The sequence below is a fragment of the Diorhabda sublineata genome, chromosome 8 (genome assembly GCF_026230105.1).
Source record: "Diorhabda sublineata isolate icDioSubl1.1 chromosome 8, icDioSubl1.1, whole genome shotgun sequence".
Classification (NCBI taxonomy): Eukaryota; Metazoa; Arthropoda; class Insecta; order Coleoptera; family Chrysomelidae; genus Diorhabda; species Diorhabda sublineata.
This window is the reverse complement of record NC_079481.1, coordinates 21,955,600-21,970,696: the sequence shown is the minus strand read 5'-3', so window position 1 is coordinate 21,970,696 and position 15,097 is coordinate 21,955,600. Positions and strand designations below refer to the sequence as shown.

At 31.9% G+C, this 15,097-nt stretch overlaps 1 protein-coding gene across 1 annotated transcript; it reads right to left on the bottom strand.

Moving 5' to 3' along the window:
- Positions 1 to 3,902: 3,902 nt before the first annotated feature.
- Positions 3,903 to 13,702, bottom strand: LOC130447396 (uncharacterized). Its single transcript, XM_056784192.1, has 3 exons — positions 13,475 to 13,702; positions 9,952 to 10,028; positions 3,903 to 4,233 (listed from the first exon to the last, which is right to left on the bottom strand). The coding sequence occupies exons 1-3, from the start codon at positions 13,517 to 13,519 to the stop codon at positions 3,984 to 3,986; spliced, it is 372 nt and encodes a 123-aa protein (XP_056640170.1). The 5' UTR covers positions 13,520 to 13,702; the 3' UTR covers positions 3,903 to 3,983.
- Between the last annotated feature and the right edge of the window lie 1,395 nt (positions 13,703 to 15,097).

Sequence of the window (15,097 nt, the reverse complement as noted above, 5' to 3'; positions counted from 1 at the left end):
TTATTTAGTATAGTCTATAACCAAACTTTTCTGCCTCCCAATATTATGACGAAGCTGGCCAGAATTTGTTAGGGATACTTTGAAGATCTCCCACTTATTCAGAATTGTCTGTAAATTCGACTATGGCATCATTAGACTTTTGATTTCTATAATACGTATGATACTGTTGTGTTGAAATATTGTTTTTCCAAAACTTTTGTTGTATGCATACTAAAATGTGGATCTTTTCAATAATACACTAACACAAAAACAAACATTGGCTCCATTTCACTTAGCTCAGTGTTACTGCCTGCATTTGTAGAGGATGGATACATTCCCTGAAGGATATGTTGTGGCGTTGAGTTTGATCCTTGATTTATTCATGCAGGTCATCAAAATTTTGCATACTCATCCAGAAATAATTAAGAAATTTTTCTTTATCTTTTCTCAATTCCTGATAAAGGACAAAAAGTGCACTCGCCTCGTTTTTTTTAAAGTCTATACAAGATCGCCAATGCTATTAACTCTCGCTCCATAACGAACTGCAAAAAATACAGGCCTGCCGTCTAGCTGTCGAGCATATGTGCAGGCCACCTTTATTTCCGACGGACAGCTATCCGGCGTCGTTTAAACGACTTCCAGGGTAATGTAAAATTAGCCTTAGTTGTATTTTTTGTTAGAATGTCGAGGCCTGGACTGACAAAGGTTCGTAATAAGTATTGTATTGTACCAAGATATACCAACGCCAATATTAGTGCACCAAATAAAGTATTTTAAAGTATTCCTGAGGGAGAACATGAATATTCTTAAAGAAAAAAGGCAGTTTTATAAATCACATTTAATATGGAGCAAATTTGACCTATAGATTATGTTTTGAAGTAAAACATATCATATCATTTTCATGATGAAATAGTCAAAATTCGGTACGAACATATTATTTTCTTATGAAAACTCTTATAAAACTACATTTTTGATGTAAGTTGGTTGACACATTTTGCTAATTATTAGTCATAAACTTAACTAAATTAATAAAATCTAGGCATACTATAACATTTAGAAAACAATATTATTTCCCTATTCCATTTCAATTGTGTTGTAATGGAAATAAGACACTTTTTAATTGAACAACACGTCAAGAATTCTCTTGTTCGGATACTGGTCGGTATAAAATATATGTAGACTCCCAAACTTTGTTAATTTGTTGATACCATTCCCATCGATCGACTTGAAACAAACACCATAATTCTTGTAAAATTGAGTTGTTTTTATTTTCGTGAAACAAGAATCTACTTTTTTGAATTTTCCAAGCTCATTGAGATATTTACTTCCTCCCTTTCCGATGTAGCACCAGCTTTTGTTACACGGAAATAACTCAGTCGAGTTATCTAACAATTGCCGGAAAAGTTTGAGGATAGATTTACTTATTTTTTGATTAGTGCCTATCAATTAACATGATGGTTAATGTTCATTTTCTTATTTCACTTTTATATTGAGAAGTGCATTTTTGATTAGAATACTATGAGCTGAAAAAATGTATCAGTTTGTTATTCCATTTGACACAACATATCAAAATGAGAACAGGTGAGCTGATAATATTTACTAAATTAAAATAAATCAGGTCATTTGCAAAAAGTTCTGATAGTCTATATATACTATAATAACTTTCGTTTTTGGTTGTTTCAAATGAAAATTAAAAGTGATTATAATTATAATAGACAATATTAATACCTATCCACATATCATTCATCCCTGATTCAGGGAAATCTTCTAGTATTTGTAAAATAGTTCAGGAAAAATTGGTTAGGTCTGGTTAGGTGAGTCCATACCTAATCATATTCCATTTAAGTACTTTTACAACAATGCGTTAGTCTAAAGAACGTAGAATATTTTCATCAGATATTCTACATAGGGTGTGCAGTGTCGTAACAGCATTTGACTGCATTGACTTTTGTAAGGAGTTACACGACATATAAGTTACATATGGGAATTGTTCTTATCTCCTAATGTTAATTAAATCAGAAATATGCATTGTAATTGTAATTTAACCTTTTACCACCATCGCGTCGTGAGGTAATAGAGAATGCTTCATATTTTCCTAGGTTTATATTTTTTCCTACTCTTGTAAATAAAATTAGTGAAATAATACTCGGATGAAGATAAGTTGGATTGTTCTCCAGCTACATAAATTTGATTTCGTTAAGTCCCTGTACCAATATCGATGGTTTAATGCAGCATCCAAAGGTTCAACAGTCAGCTGAGAAGGTTATGGTTTTTGTATTTTGGGATGCGCATGGAATATTCTTAATTGATTATCATCAAAAGGAAGATTGATTACTGACCTCAAAAAATGCTCGGCAAGAAATTCAGCTCAAATAAAGAAGCTTTTGCTGAAAATGAAGACTATTTTGAGGCTTCTACAAGTATGACATAAAGAATTTAGAGAAGCGTTGGAATTATTGTATTGCTCTTGAGGAGATTATATTGATGAATAAAATCGATTTTTGACAAAAAAATGTTTGTCTAAGTTAGTCGTACGAGTTATTGATTGATGTCTTATGGTAATTATTATGTAATATGTAGATTTTATAGTTATACTCACATTTAAACCTCTTATGTTTCTAAACCTTCAATAGTTTAAAGCTTTCGTGATGGAAAATCATCTTGTTCTATTCAATTTGATCATAGTCTATTTCATCCGATTTTGCAATTGAAAAGGTGTGATTATATTTTAGAATTTGGAAAATAACGTAGTATTCACTCAACCTTATGCCCAATGATATATATAAGATGATTTCATGAGCTTTGAAAAATATGCTATTTCTAAAATTCATGTCTGATCCTAATATAGTCTTATGGATTCGCAATGATGAGTTTTCATGACAATAAAATTGTGATCTACTACTATATAATTTACGCATCTTGGTTTACAATGACCTCAGCTCCAACAGCTACAACTACATACTAGCTCCTTCCATTTTCTAATACCTCGACATGAGAGAGAAAAAGAAAAGAAACCTACCGTCAATTAATCTTTGAACATTCAATAACCCAAGGACATTGGTACTTGTTTTATAACAGATTTCGAAAGATTGTTATTTGGAAACAGACCGACGCCGTAGGAGCAGGTTTGTTGCCTATAAGCAACAAACTATCAATGTATGAGGGTTTGTTTCCTAATTATACGAAAAATACAGAGCAAAAAAATTATTCAGCGGTACAATTAACAAAAGAACAATTAGAAAAGTTAAGTGAAGATTCAGTCTTGTTAGTTTCTACAACTGTTGAAAATGTTGATATTTTTGCGACTCATAATTTTTATGAGCTTTTGCTCTTGTACAACACTTTTAGCTATCGCCTAACAGTGGTCAATATATTGAATTGTAGTGATAAGTATTTTTTTCTCCTTGATATTCAAACTAATCGCTCCGACAGACGACTTTATCCAATTTCTTCCAATAGGTATATTGTGATACCAGTGATCATTTTCGGATTTCCAGTGACGATTCAGTCTTAGGAATAATTTGTTGTTGTTGGGTTAATATTTGGGTTCCTATTAATATAACTTTTTCAAATAATCAGCCACGACAAAAGTTTTTGACGTTGTTTCCTATTGAACATTTGCTTCCATTACACATTCTTGAACCACCTTGGCAAGTGTTTTGGAGTCAGTTTTAGATTCGATATTCTTCCTACCATTCACAGACAACATTATGGAGTGGAAAATTGCTTTTTACGACTTCCCTTCCCTTTCTTTTCTGTGAGTGGTCGAGGGAATCTTAGATGCTTGATTTCATCCATAAAGAAACAGCAGCAGTATATCTATCTACAGGTATTACCCATTAAACCAATTTATTATTAGTATAATTTCACATTACAATAATTTCAATTGATCTAAGCTATGATGGAAAAATAATAGACCACAATCTCTAAGATTATTTATAATAGATAATAACACCGCTTCTAATTAAAGGTATAAAATTATTCATATTAGAAAAAAATATAGTTCATGGAATGTTTCTTGGAATAATTTTTCTCTTAGATAATATAAGATCATCTACAATAGGAATTGGAGCGCTGGGTAGATTTTCTAAGAACTCTTCTACTTGGTCTTCAATTTCTTTCCTAACTTCACTTTGAGCCTTCACTCGGTTAACCATCATTTTCGATGATAAATAACTGGTATTCACTAATTTGTTTATAAAATTGAATATAGCGTCGTCCGCTGGCCTTAAGAACGCTAATCCACTATTGGGCCTACAAATTAGAAAAAAGAACAAATTAGTTTTACACTAAATGTTTATTGTTTGTATAATTGAGTTTGTGGATTTCATATTCATAATATGAAAATGAATTTCACTTGTAACAAGAATTTTAATCTCTTCCCTACTTCGTTAATATTATTGTTCTTTAAGTTGGTACCTATTCAATACTATCTTTATGCGATAGATAATTTATAAGCATAGTAAAACCAGCCTACAAGTGATCTGACTTCAAGTTGTGGAGATTTATTTAGTTATAATCCAATTTTAAAAATTGGAAATTTGTGTATGACCTTTAAAATTGTGTGGGTTGATTCTACTCCAATAATGTCAAATATGATATTGACTTTACTATACTCCTATACTCCCCTGGGTATCTTCTTGAGTTTAGACAAGGATCATAAATTATTATTATATTGGAGGTGTTTTATAGTATACAAAAAATTGTCACCCTTTTTACCACCTACCCTTGATAGTTTCCTCGTCATATTTTTTGAAGAGCAAGGGGGGTTATGCAAAACTTCGTTGGAGAGAGATTGAAAAGCAAAACTCAAAAATGTATCACACTCTGCTTTAATCCCAAATATTTGTTTGTCAATAACGAAACATTGGTTTAAGAATCACACTTTGTGATTAACAATACAAAAAAGTTACACTGGTTTTGCTCTAATTTTGGACAATCGACATAGCAAAAAGTATTTTTATTTTTAAAGGATTATACTGATTAATTTTTTCCAAAAATAAATATATTTGTGTTTTTCGAACGTACCGTAGTTAGAACACTTTTAAAAAAAAATCTAGTTTTTGTGTCTTAAGTTTTAATAGGTGTCAAAAAACCAAGATATATTAATAATTCTTTGCAAATAATATTAACAAAAACAAAGTGAAATTAACAATTGAAATTTGCAGATCATACGATTGATCGATATTACTTTAGACTAATTGTTCGAAACTGGTTGTGTCAAAAAAAATCTGGTGATCCAGATCCACGACTGCAATATTGTGAAACTATGAATAATAATATTTCACAAGATCCAAATCACATATTTGTTTTTCCGATGAAGTAACATTATATTTAAATGGTCATGTACATCGACAAAACGTCAGATATTGGTCTGACAAAAACCCTCGACTGTTCCGAGAGAGACATACTCAATTCTCGAAATTAAATGTTTGGGAATTTATAATGATGGATCATATTATAGGCCCTTTCTTCATCGATGGAAATTTATCAGAAGATAACCTATTTTAACCTTAATATCCGTACTTAGAAAAAAATTGTACGAATTCAGTCAGGATATTATTTTTCAACTGGATGAAACTTCATCATATTATGTATTATGAAATTGTTTAAATAACATGTATCTGAGAATTTGGATTGGGAATAGGGGATTCATTAAATGGCCACCAATCTGACTGATTTTTACTTATAGGGTCATCTTAAAACCGAAGTGCTAGAACCATTTGACGGCACTTGCTGAACTCTGCAAAGAATGTTATAAGAATGATATTCATACCCTACAAAAGGTTAGGGAGGTAACGAAACAAAGGATCTACTTCTGCCAGGAAGTAAGTGGAGAATATTTCGAGCATCTCCTGTAGTAGATCAAGTTTTCTTTAGAATAATTGGTCCAGTCCCTCCTGTTTTAAAGAATTGAAGTAATATATTCGAAAATTTGAAAATGATACATTTTTGAGTTCTGCTTTTCAAATCCTTTCCAACGACGTATCGCACGATTTCCATTGCTATTTAAAAATGACAATTTTTTATATGATATAAAACAACTTAATTCTTAATATTGCGCATATATTAGTTATCTTTCATAGTTTTAGTGTATATTTAGTGGAAGTGATAATTTACCTCAGTGTGTCACGCAGTGGCTTTTTTTAGTAATAATTATTATACAGTATGATGCAAATGAAAGGAATAAATTCGTTATTTCGTAAACCGGCGACTTTAAGGTAAAATACTAAAACCCATCGATTTTTATTTTAAAACGGGCTAAGACGTGATAATACCTTTTTATTTTTGATGTCATCTATGCAAGCGCGATGACGTCATCACTAAAATTTTTAAATGGAAATGTGGATGTTGTAATACATTATTTAAAAGGTCTTTTAAATACCTATTCAACCATATCAATATGTAGGTACAGTAATTGATTTTTGTATTTGTTTGAAAAATTGATAAAATTTTATTATTACAATAAATATTTAATATGTATTACTCATTAAATACAACGAGACCTGAATTAAGTGCTGAAATTGTTTACCTTCAGCTAAAATACAATGAGAAAGACGGGAACTCTTCTCGAACCTTTTCTATAACTTCCGGAGTTATTTCTGCAATCTCAATACGTATCCTTTCTTTGAGTTCATTGATATTTTGTAGTGTATTTTGGTACACTTTACTTTTTAAGTATCCCCATAATAAGAAATCAAGAGGAGTCAAATCAGGTGACCTAGGCCGCCATTCTATTGTTCCTCTTCGAACTATCTACCGATTTGGAATGACGTTGTTCAAATAGTTGCGCACTAATACAGCATAGTGTGGAGGCGTACCATCTTGCTGCAGCCATAAATCATTTCTGTTTGGAAGCAGCCGGTTCAGTTCAGGTAGCAAGAAGTTTTGAATAAATTCTAAATATCGAGGACCTGTTAAGGTTTCTTCGAAAAAGTATGGCACAATAATCCTATTATCTATTATTCCCGCACAAACATTAACTTTCTCTGAGTATCCAGTGTGGATTTTCTGTAGCCCAGTACCGATAAATTTGACGATTGACATCACCATTTAGTAGAAATGTAGCTTCATCCCAGGAAAGAACCTTTTTTAAAAACATGAGATCTCTGTTATGTTGTTCCATCAAAATGTCACAAAACTCAATTCGTCTATCAAAATCATCTTCCATAAACTCTTGTACTAAACTTACTTTGTAGGAATGCCACTTTTCCTTCTTTAGGTTTCCAAGAACTGTTGAAAGGTCCATGTCATTGTCATTATCTAATGCCTCTTGCCGTAAACTGGTGTTGGTTTTCTACTACCTTTAAGAGTAGTAGTCTTTGAGGAATAACGTACATACTTCTTAGCGTTTCACTCAGCATCATGTGGATAGATACAAAGACTTTTTGAATTCGTCTAATACAATAATACTATCAATCATTTGACAGAAAGATAATTATGTCCAAGTGTTAATGTTGATGTTGATAAGGTAACTAGATTTTTTAAAAAGGTAAAAAGTAGGTAGATAAGACATTTCATTACCAGTGACGGCCTTTACAAAATTTATTTTTGTGTGTCAATAAATACCAATACCATACCAATACTTAATACATTTTATTAAGAAATCTGTTGAAATTTCTTAAATAATATTTGTGACAATACGCAAATCAATTACTGTACATATTAATATGACTGAATAGGTATTTAGAAGATCTTTCAAATAATGTATTACAACACTCACATTTCCATTAAAAAATTTTAGCGATGACGTCATCACGCTTATACAGATGACGTCTAAAATAGAAAGGTATCCTTGCGAATAGCCTGTTTAAAAATAAAAATCTACGGGTTTCGGCATTTTTCCTAAAGTCGCCGGCTTACGAAATAACGAATTTATTCCTTTCATTTGCACCATACTGTATATGATTGCCGGTAGCTCTTATTTGTTAAGCATTTTATATCTATGTATTATACATTTTTTACAACTAGTTACTTCTTTCATTTTATGATCCCCAGAGGGATCCGGTGGTCCTCTTATTTTTAATGGTTTAAATCGCGATTTGTTACCAGCATACAACATCGTTAATCGTATACACCTCGATTTAAATAGAAATTGACAGGTTCAAGCATTTTCTATGTTTCAAATGTTTTGTAGTAAACTTGCACCATTATTTAAAAGCTGACATTAATGTTCGCAAAATTGGAAACGTTTTTCAGTATCTTCCCGATTCTTCTCGTACAAAACGGAACTTATGCTTTTTAGCAAACCACTGAACACTAATTATGGATACATCAAATACAGGAGCGATTCTATTAATCATAGCCTGTTATCAATTAGAAGATTTTTCCAAAATTGCAGAAACTATTGATTTTATTCTTATTACAAACTGAATAATAAAATTCTGGAATCTATACTCTCATGTCTTCTAATTGACTCTAACTACTACGTAATCCACTTGATCACTCTGCTATAACAAGATACAAGTTTTTTTAAATCTCCGCACTACTTGTTGATTTTCTGGCAGTTGCATGGCTTTAGAATTGTCATGTAGATATAGTCCGGCTTCATGCTAACCAGGAAATCTTTTTATTTTGTCTTTAACTGTTGAGTTACTCAAATCACTGTGAAGATTCTTGTTACGTAGGCATTATGGGGAAGTTTACTGTATTGCGTAATCCCTTTTTCTTAAAAGTTTGAACGTTCTTTATATTGGATTCGATAGAGCCACATCGATCTTAAGGCCGCTTGACATGATGCAATACAACGTGCAAAGCAATGGAAGACGCAATATCGCTCTGGCAACATTATCGATTTGATGCCATTCTTATTGAGTACAAGCTCAAGTTCTAGAGAGAAGTCTAGTTACTTTTCTTGTAATAACCAACCTATCCATCAGACTCCAAAAGTGAGGCAGCAACCGATATCATTGCCAGTTATTCCCTGACCACTTTCGTCTTGTTTTCACTTACATTTGTTATTTTCATTTTTAAACCGGTCACGAAATATTAAATGAAATTTGATGTTAGGAATTTGTTCAATGTACTTATGGAATTTTTGTTAGGGGTAACCATGAGGCAGTGGTAATGTCAAACGACGTACAATGTTAATGCAAATTCTTGCACGTTGTCTTGCATCAATCTGCCTTTAGAATTTGATTATATTATGAAATTTGGTTATATATTGATAATTTGGACTAATAACCAATAATTATACCTATTTTAAGTCTATGTCTTGTTTAATATTCAAAATCATGCCCAAATATTAGTTATATAATGTGTAATAAAGAGCTCGGCAAATTTGATTTTCTTCCTGATATGTGCTCGAAAGCCAAACTACTCATGACATAGATAGCAGAATCGCCAATGTGTTGAATTCTGGAAATTGGAATGTTCTTTTTTCGAATCTATATATTGTTCATACTGAATAAGTAGAATATTATCCTGATCAAATGTGAAAAAACTCATATACATTTTTTGGGAATATGTCAAAGGAGAATTGGGAAGATTCAAATGTCAGTAAAAGTCTAACGAAAATACACAGATACAATTATTCAGTGAATAGTTAACTGAGCTTTTTGACCTTTGGTAAAAGTTTAGTCCATTTTGTTTCTCTCCACATTTTTTAAGTCTCAGTTCGATGAATATTCCAAATTGATAATGGGTATATAACCTGTGAGACTTTGTTTTTAGTAAAATGTTTGAGCAGGCATGCAGCCTGTTTCTATGTTGAGACAATAGAGTAACTAAATTTGAAGTTCTGGAACCGTTGGTGATATTCATATTGAGCACACTGTTTGCATTACCACTACACCAACACTCATAATTACACTGTCTGACGCACGTTTCGATAACCAAGTTATTGTTTTCAGAGACTGACGGTAAGCTGTTTGCGAGTACACATGCCAAACAGTGTAATTGTGAATAGAGAAGAGGAGTTTCGTCCGCATAATTGTGATTATAATGTATTTGGCTGTGAAACTCTGATTTTACCTCCTTGTAGATTTAACTGGAATTTCTATAGAATCATCGTCTTCCAGTTCTACAGGTGCAGAAATTATGACAGGTGCCTAAAAAGAGAAATTAATTGATATTTTAATAATTTATATTACTCGTTGCGAAAAAACCACAAAGCTTATGATAAAATAAACTATATCAACTCAGAGAAAAAGTGCAGATAATTATAAGAAACTATAATCCTAATTCGATGGGATACAAATATAAACTATAAAAAAATGTTTGGAATTGTTCATACCAGAAATCAAACATTTCACAAAAATTTGACAAAACATTATTCGAGCCACTAGAATGAAACTATAAGTTGCTTAAAACATTTCCAGAATATTCAGTCATGTAATTATATAAGCAGTTATAGGTGAAAGAAGAATAACATATCATGTTTCGATGTAGCCACCTTACACTATTCTCTTCTTCGAATCATTCCTCCTACTATAATTACAGCACCCGGACCACTTTTTCAGATGGTCTATTTCTATCTAAATACCCGAAGATCACAACGGATCCCCTTCAGAACTCATTTATTACGACATAGTAAATCTTCTTTTCAAACCAAAGGCATCTTGATTGTCGCTTCTAAGATCCAATAAAAAGTCCACTGTAGTCACATGACACTACCGAAAAGGACCTTCTCAGATGTCTGAGCTGAAGACCTCTCCACACTCATATTCACCGATTCTGCTTGCAGAAAAACAGAAAGTCGACAGTAGCGTAATCTTACTATCAAATAGGCCTCCAGCTGTATCTTTACCGGGTTTACTCATAATAGATGTTTCTAATAGCCTTAACGGAAACTTCACGGCTCACAATATTTATTCAAAACAACGAATAGGAAAAATAAAATTTTAGCAATTCACTTGAAATTCTCATTTATTAAAAACTTCTGTTAATGCTTTCAACTTCCAGCTTCCATTCGAAATATGAGAGTATTCGTAATTTCCGGTGGTTGCATGGTCATATAGGCAAATAACAAATTAAAAGAGAAAGAAGCTCTGTTAATGTATTATTCCTTTTTTAGAAAGTGTAAATAGTTTTGCATACGAATCTCAAATTGTGTGAATTCCATGCCAAAACTCAGATAAAATTTTTAGAAATGTAAAGCTAGCAGTAGCAGTTTAGAAATATCAACACAAAAAATAACGACTCAGCTTATTTTCCAAAAAACGTCCCATATTTTCATTGTAAGTTTATTTTAGCATCAATTTGAAGGATTTATAATGAAATATTTCATCAAAACATATGTAGGAGAATGTTGCATAAAAAACGTATAATTCGAAATTTCCTGTACTCACTTTCGACGTATTAAGTAAATAAATTTGCAGCATTAACGAATAGAATCTATTCAGTGTACAACAGTATTCCCCTTTCTTTCTAAAAATTCCGAGTTATCCTCACTTCCGTTTCTGTACAAGGTAGGTTTTTTATATTTTGTATCACAAATTCCACTGTTGTAAGCAAATTCCGAGAAGTTTTGCTTTAAATCTTGATAATTGTGATTCTCTACTACAAGCAATTGATTTAACTTGATCATCTGAGTGTAAAGATCTCATAGAAAAGAGACAATTTGTCCGAATCAAAATAAATTGTCATAACTTCAGCATCACTCTTATTCACTCTTCTGTATATATTTTGACTACGGACTATGGACCCTATGGAAACTATACATTGTTTCCGGCTGACCATTTTGACAAAACAACCTAGATCTTTCAAAAAATAATGAAGCTATATACTTTTCGGATTTTTCAAGGAATCTTTTCTTTGGAAAATATACTGTCCATAAACAATAAAAACCATCAGTACTTCGTACTTTCTACTCGAAATTCCAATCATATTTGAAATAAGATATTGGACGTTAATTGGGAATTGACAAAAAATGAACTGTCACCATGTAGAAATAGTTCAGAAAAATAATTTGGTTGGAGAAAGAAAATTGTGACTTGAGAGAGTATCTTTGCTTTGTTTAAGAAAGCTAAGTTGACACATTTATGAAAATTGTTTCGAAGCATACAAAAATTTGTGTACTAGTACCTATTATTCTTATTATAAAAATTTTCTTGTTATAATTGTGGAATACGTGAAGCTAGAAGTCTGTGGTCTCAACATTTGAAAAACTTATATTCAACAATTATTCTGTAAGCCAAATAAAATTAAAATATCAGCACACTCTATGATCTCACTGTATATTTAGTTTCATTTTCTGATGAGTTAGCTAAAGATTACTATACAGAATACAATCATTCCAATGCTTCTCTAACTTCTCGATGCCGTGCTTGTAGAAAGATTTGTCTTTTATATCAAAATAGTGTACAGTTTCAGCAATTGCTTCTTTATTTGAGCTGAATTTCATACCGGCAAGCATTTTTTTTGAGATCAGCGAATAGCCAGTAGTCACTGGTGGCCAGATCTGGACTATACGGTAGATAAGGAAGCAATTTGAAGTGTTATTCGTTCAATTTAACCATCGTTGCAATCAACTTGTGAAACAGTTGTTTTGTCTCTCCCTTTTGTAGATATTCCGTGCGCATCCCAAAATACTATAGCCATAACCTTTTCAGCTGACTGTTGTACCTTTGGAAGCTTCGGATGGGGTTCATCGGTTGCAGTCCATTCATATAATGATCGGTTTGATTCCGGAGTAAAGTTGTGTTTCAGGTTTCATCCATTTTCCCATATCGACGTAAAAAATCTGATTTATTACGTGTGAACTTGGCCAATTACAGCTCTGATTCATTAACACGTTATTGTTTTTGATCCACTGTGAGTAAACACGGTACTCACTTTGAAATAGCTTTCTCATGGTCAAATGATCATGCATAATTGTAAACACGCAGCCTTCTGACATCTTTGCAATCTCAGCTATCTCACGCAAATTCAATTTACCCTAATATATAACCAAATTGTGGAGTTTTTGATGTTTTCTGGAGAAACCCCCTCAATTGTACTACCAGAACGTTCACCATCATCGCTGTCTATATAACCTCGTTTAAATTAAGCAAACCAATAACAAATGGTTCTTTTCGATGGAGCAGAGGTTGGATAACACTTTGGGAGCCATTGCGAAACTTGTACAGTATTTTTGCTATCAAGAAGCAATCATAAATTGTAACACGAAATTGTTTTGAGAATAACAAAAGTAGCTTGACTTAAATAGCTGTCACTTTTTTCTGATTAATCGAAATGTCATTCAATTTCACACAAAGTTGGTACTTTGGTTACACGACTTATTGAATGATGTAATTAATATGTTTCAATACAATTAATTGAAAATTTGCAACTCTGCATTTGTTTCTTAATCAAATTTTGATATTTATTTCGTACACACAATGAAATGTGAATTTCGTTCATTTAATATAAGCTACAATAGACTTACATTCTGAAATGTATGTTTGCCTTTTGGTATTTATTTTACCAAATTCACTTATCTCTATCACTACCCTTTCTGTCGCTAACAAAATTATACTTATAATCTATTACCTATTTTAAATTCATATTTACTTACTAGAAACACTGAAATGAACACAAGAATTAAGGCAAATTTCACCATTCTCACTTCTAGAAGAAATTATATATTAAACAATATGTTGCAATAAAAAATTCAGTATAATATTGTTTTATAAATTTCAATTTAGTTTACTTAGATATAACCTTGGTTGAATAAGCAATTATACAAATAAATATTGTCTTGTATTACATTAGTTCAATGTTATATGAAAATATATTGTAAAGTGATGGATTTTTTTATACACTCTTACTTACTAATGTGATTTTCATGTTTAATTTAGTAACTTACATAATTATTTTCAAACATGGCACTAGGTCCAAAGGGTGGATAATTATCGAATTCATTATTTACAATAATTTTTATAACGGATGGATGGATGCGGATCCAACACCAGGAGTTATCTCACTCGCTTGATGGGCCCATCTTGGTCTTCTTAATTTATACGTTTCACTAACTCAAAAATAAGTGAAAAAGAGAGCTTACCAACTCGGGCCTCATCACCTAGTGATTTCTGTCCTTCAAATTCCCTAAACCACAGAAACACAGCTGCTTGTGAAGAACTAAATGCGCATTTAAATCGTGTAGGACTTTCTTGTCCAATTAAACCGACCTTGAAATTATAGTAAATGAAGAAGAGGCTAGTCAGTGTGTTCAGAGCTGTGTATAATCATTTACAGTCGCAAAATTTTGGGCAGCTTATTTCAACCGTGACCTATCAGGTTCTGGACACAAAAAACTGCGACAACCAGCAATATCATCGAAAAAATTTATTTAACTTCAGGTTATCGGTAAATATGTTATTGGTATATTAAACAAACGTATTTATCATATACCGACTCAATAATTATTATGGATGCGTTGGATGCCGCGTTAGCTTACTTTGGACCAGAAGCACAGTTGAATGGGTATCTTCCTTGACACGGTTTAGGCAAAATGAATAAGATTTTTTGCATCTATTCTCAAGCTGGATCCTTCACTGTACTCTTACAACAAGAAAACTATCAACCTTTTTTGTTAACTTGTCGTAGATCGGGTATGAATTTTATTTGATTCTTTCAAAAAATGATATTTATCGTAACCATGTAGAAATCTAAATATAAATTACGAAAAATAAAGATGCTCCCATCTTAAACACGCATTGTATAAAAAATTATTCAAGGTAATGTCATTTGATCATTTCCAACTCGATCACATTGGTACCATTGATATAATTTGCTGAAGCGTTGTTAGGTGATAATTAATTCTCCAATTATACATGATAAAGCGGATTTACGGAATTACGAATAAGAACTTTGATATTTTATTACAATCAATTTTAATTTTTTTCGTCTAGCCATTTACAGTGAAAAATTAGTGTAGAAATCATTTATGGACTTTTGCAATGATAGAAAGTATCAGATGGATGGAAATCGGATTGGACTGTAAAAAAGATGGTACAGAGGTTAAAAAAGCTACAGTCAAAACCATGTGGAACCTATCAAGTAAGCTGTTACAAGAAAATATTGTGAAGAAATAAAAGTTATAATTGACCCATTCAAAAGTGTTGTATTCCAAAAAGCACGACCAGCAATTGTCTCAATGTAAAAGGAAACAATAATCGACAGCATTGAGTTCCGTAAA

Bases quoted from the DNA above. Each gene is read 5' to 3' on its own strand.
- LOC130447396 (XM_056784192.1), bottom strand. From the start codon at position 13,519: ATGGTGAAATTTGCCTTAATTCTTGTGTTCATTTCAGTGTTTCTA. The intron at 10,029-13,474 runs GTAAGTAAATAT...TTCTCTTTTTAG, and splicing joins TGTTCATTTCAGTGTTTCTA to GCACCTGTCATAATTTCTGC. The intron at 4,234-9,951 runs GTAAAATCAGAG...TCTAATTTGTAG, and splicing joins CCAGTTAAATCTACAAGGAG to GCCCAATAGTGGATTAGCGT.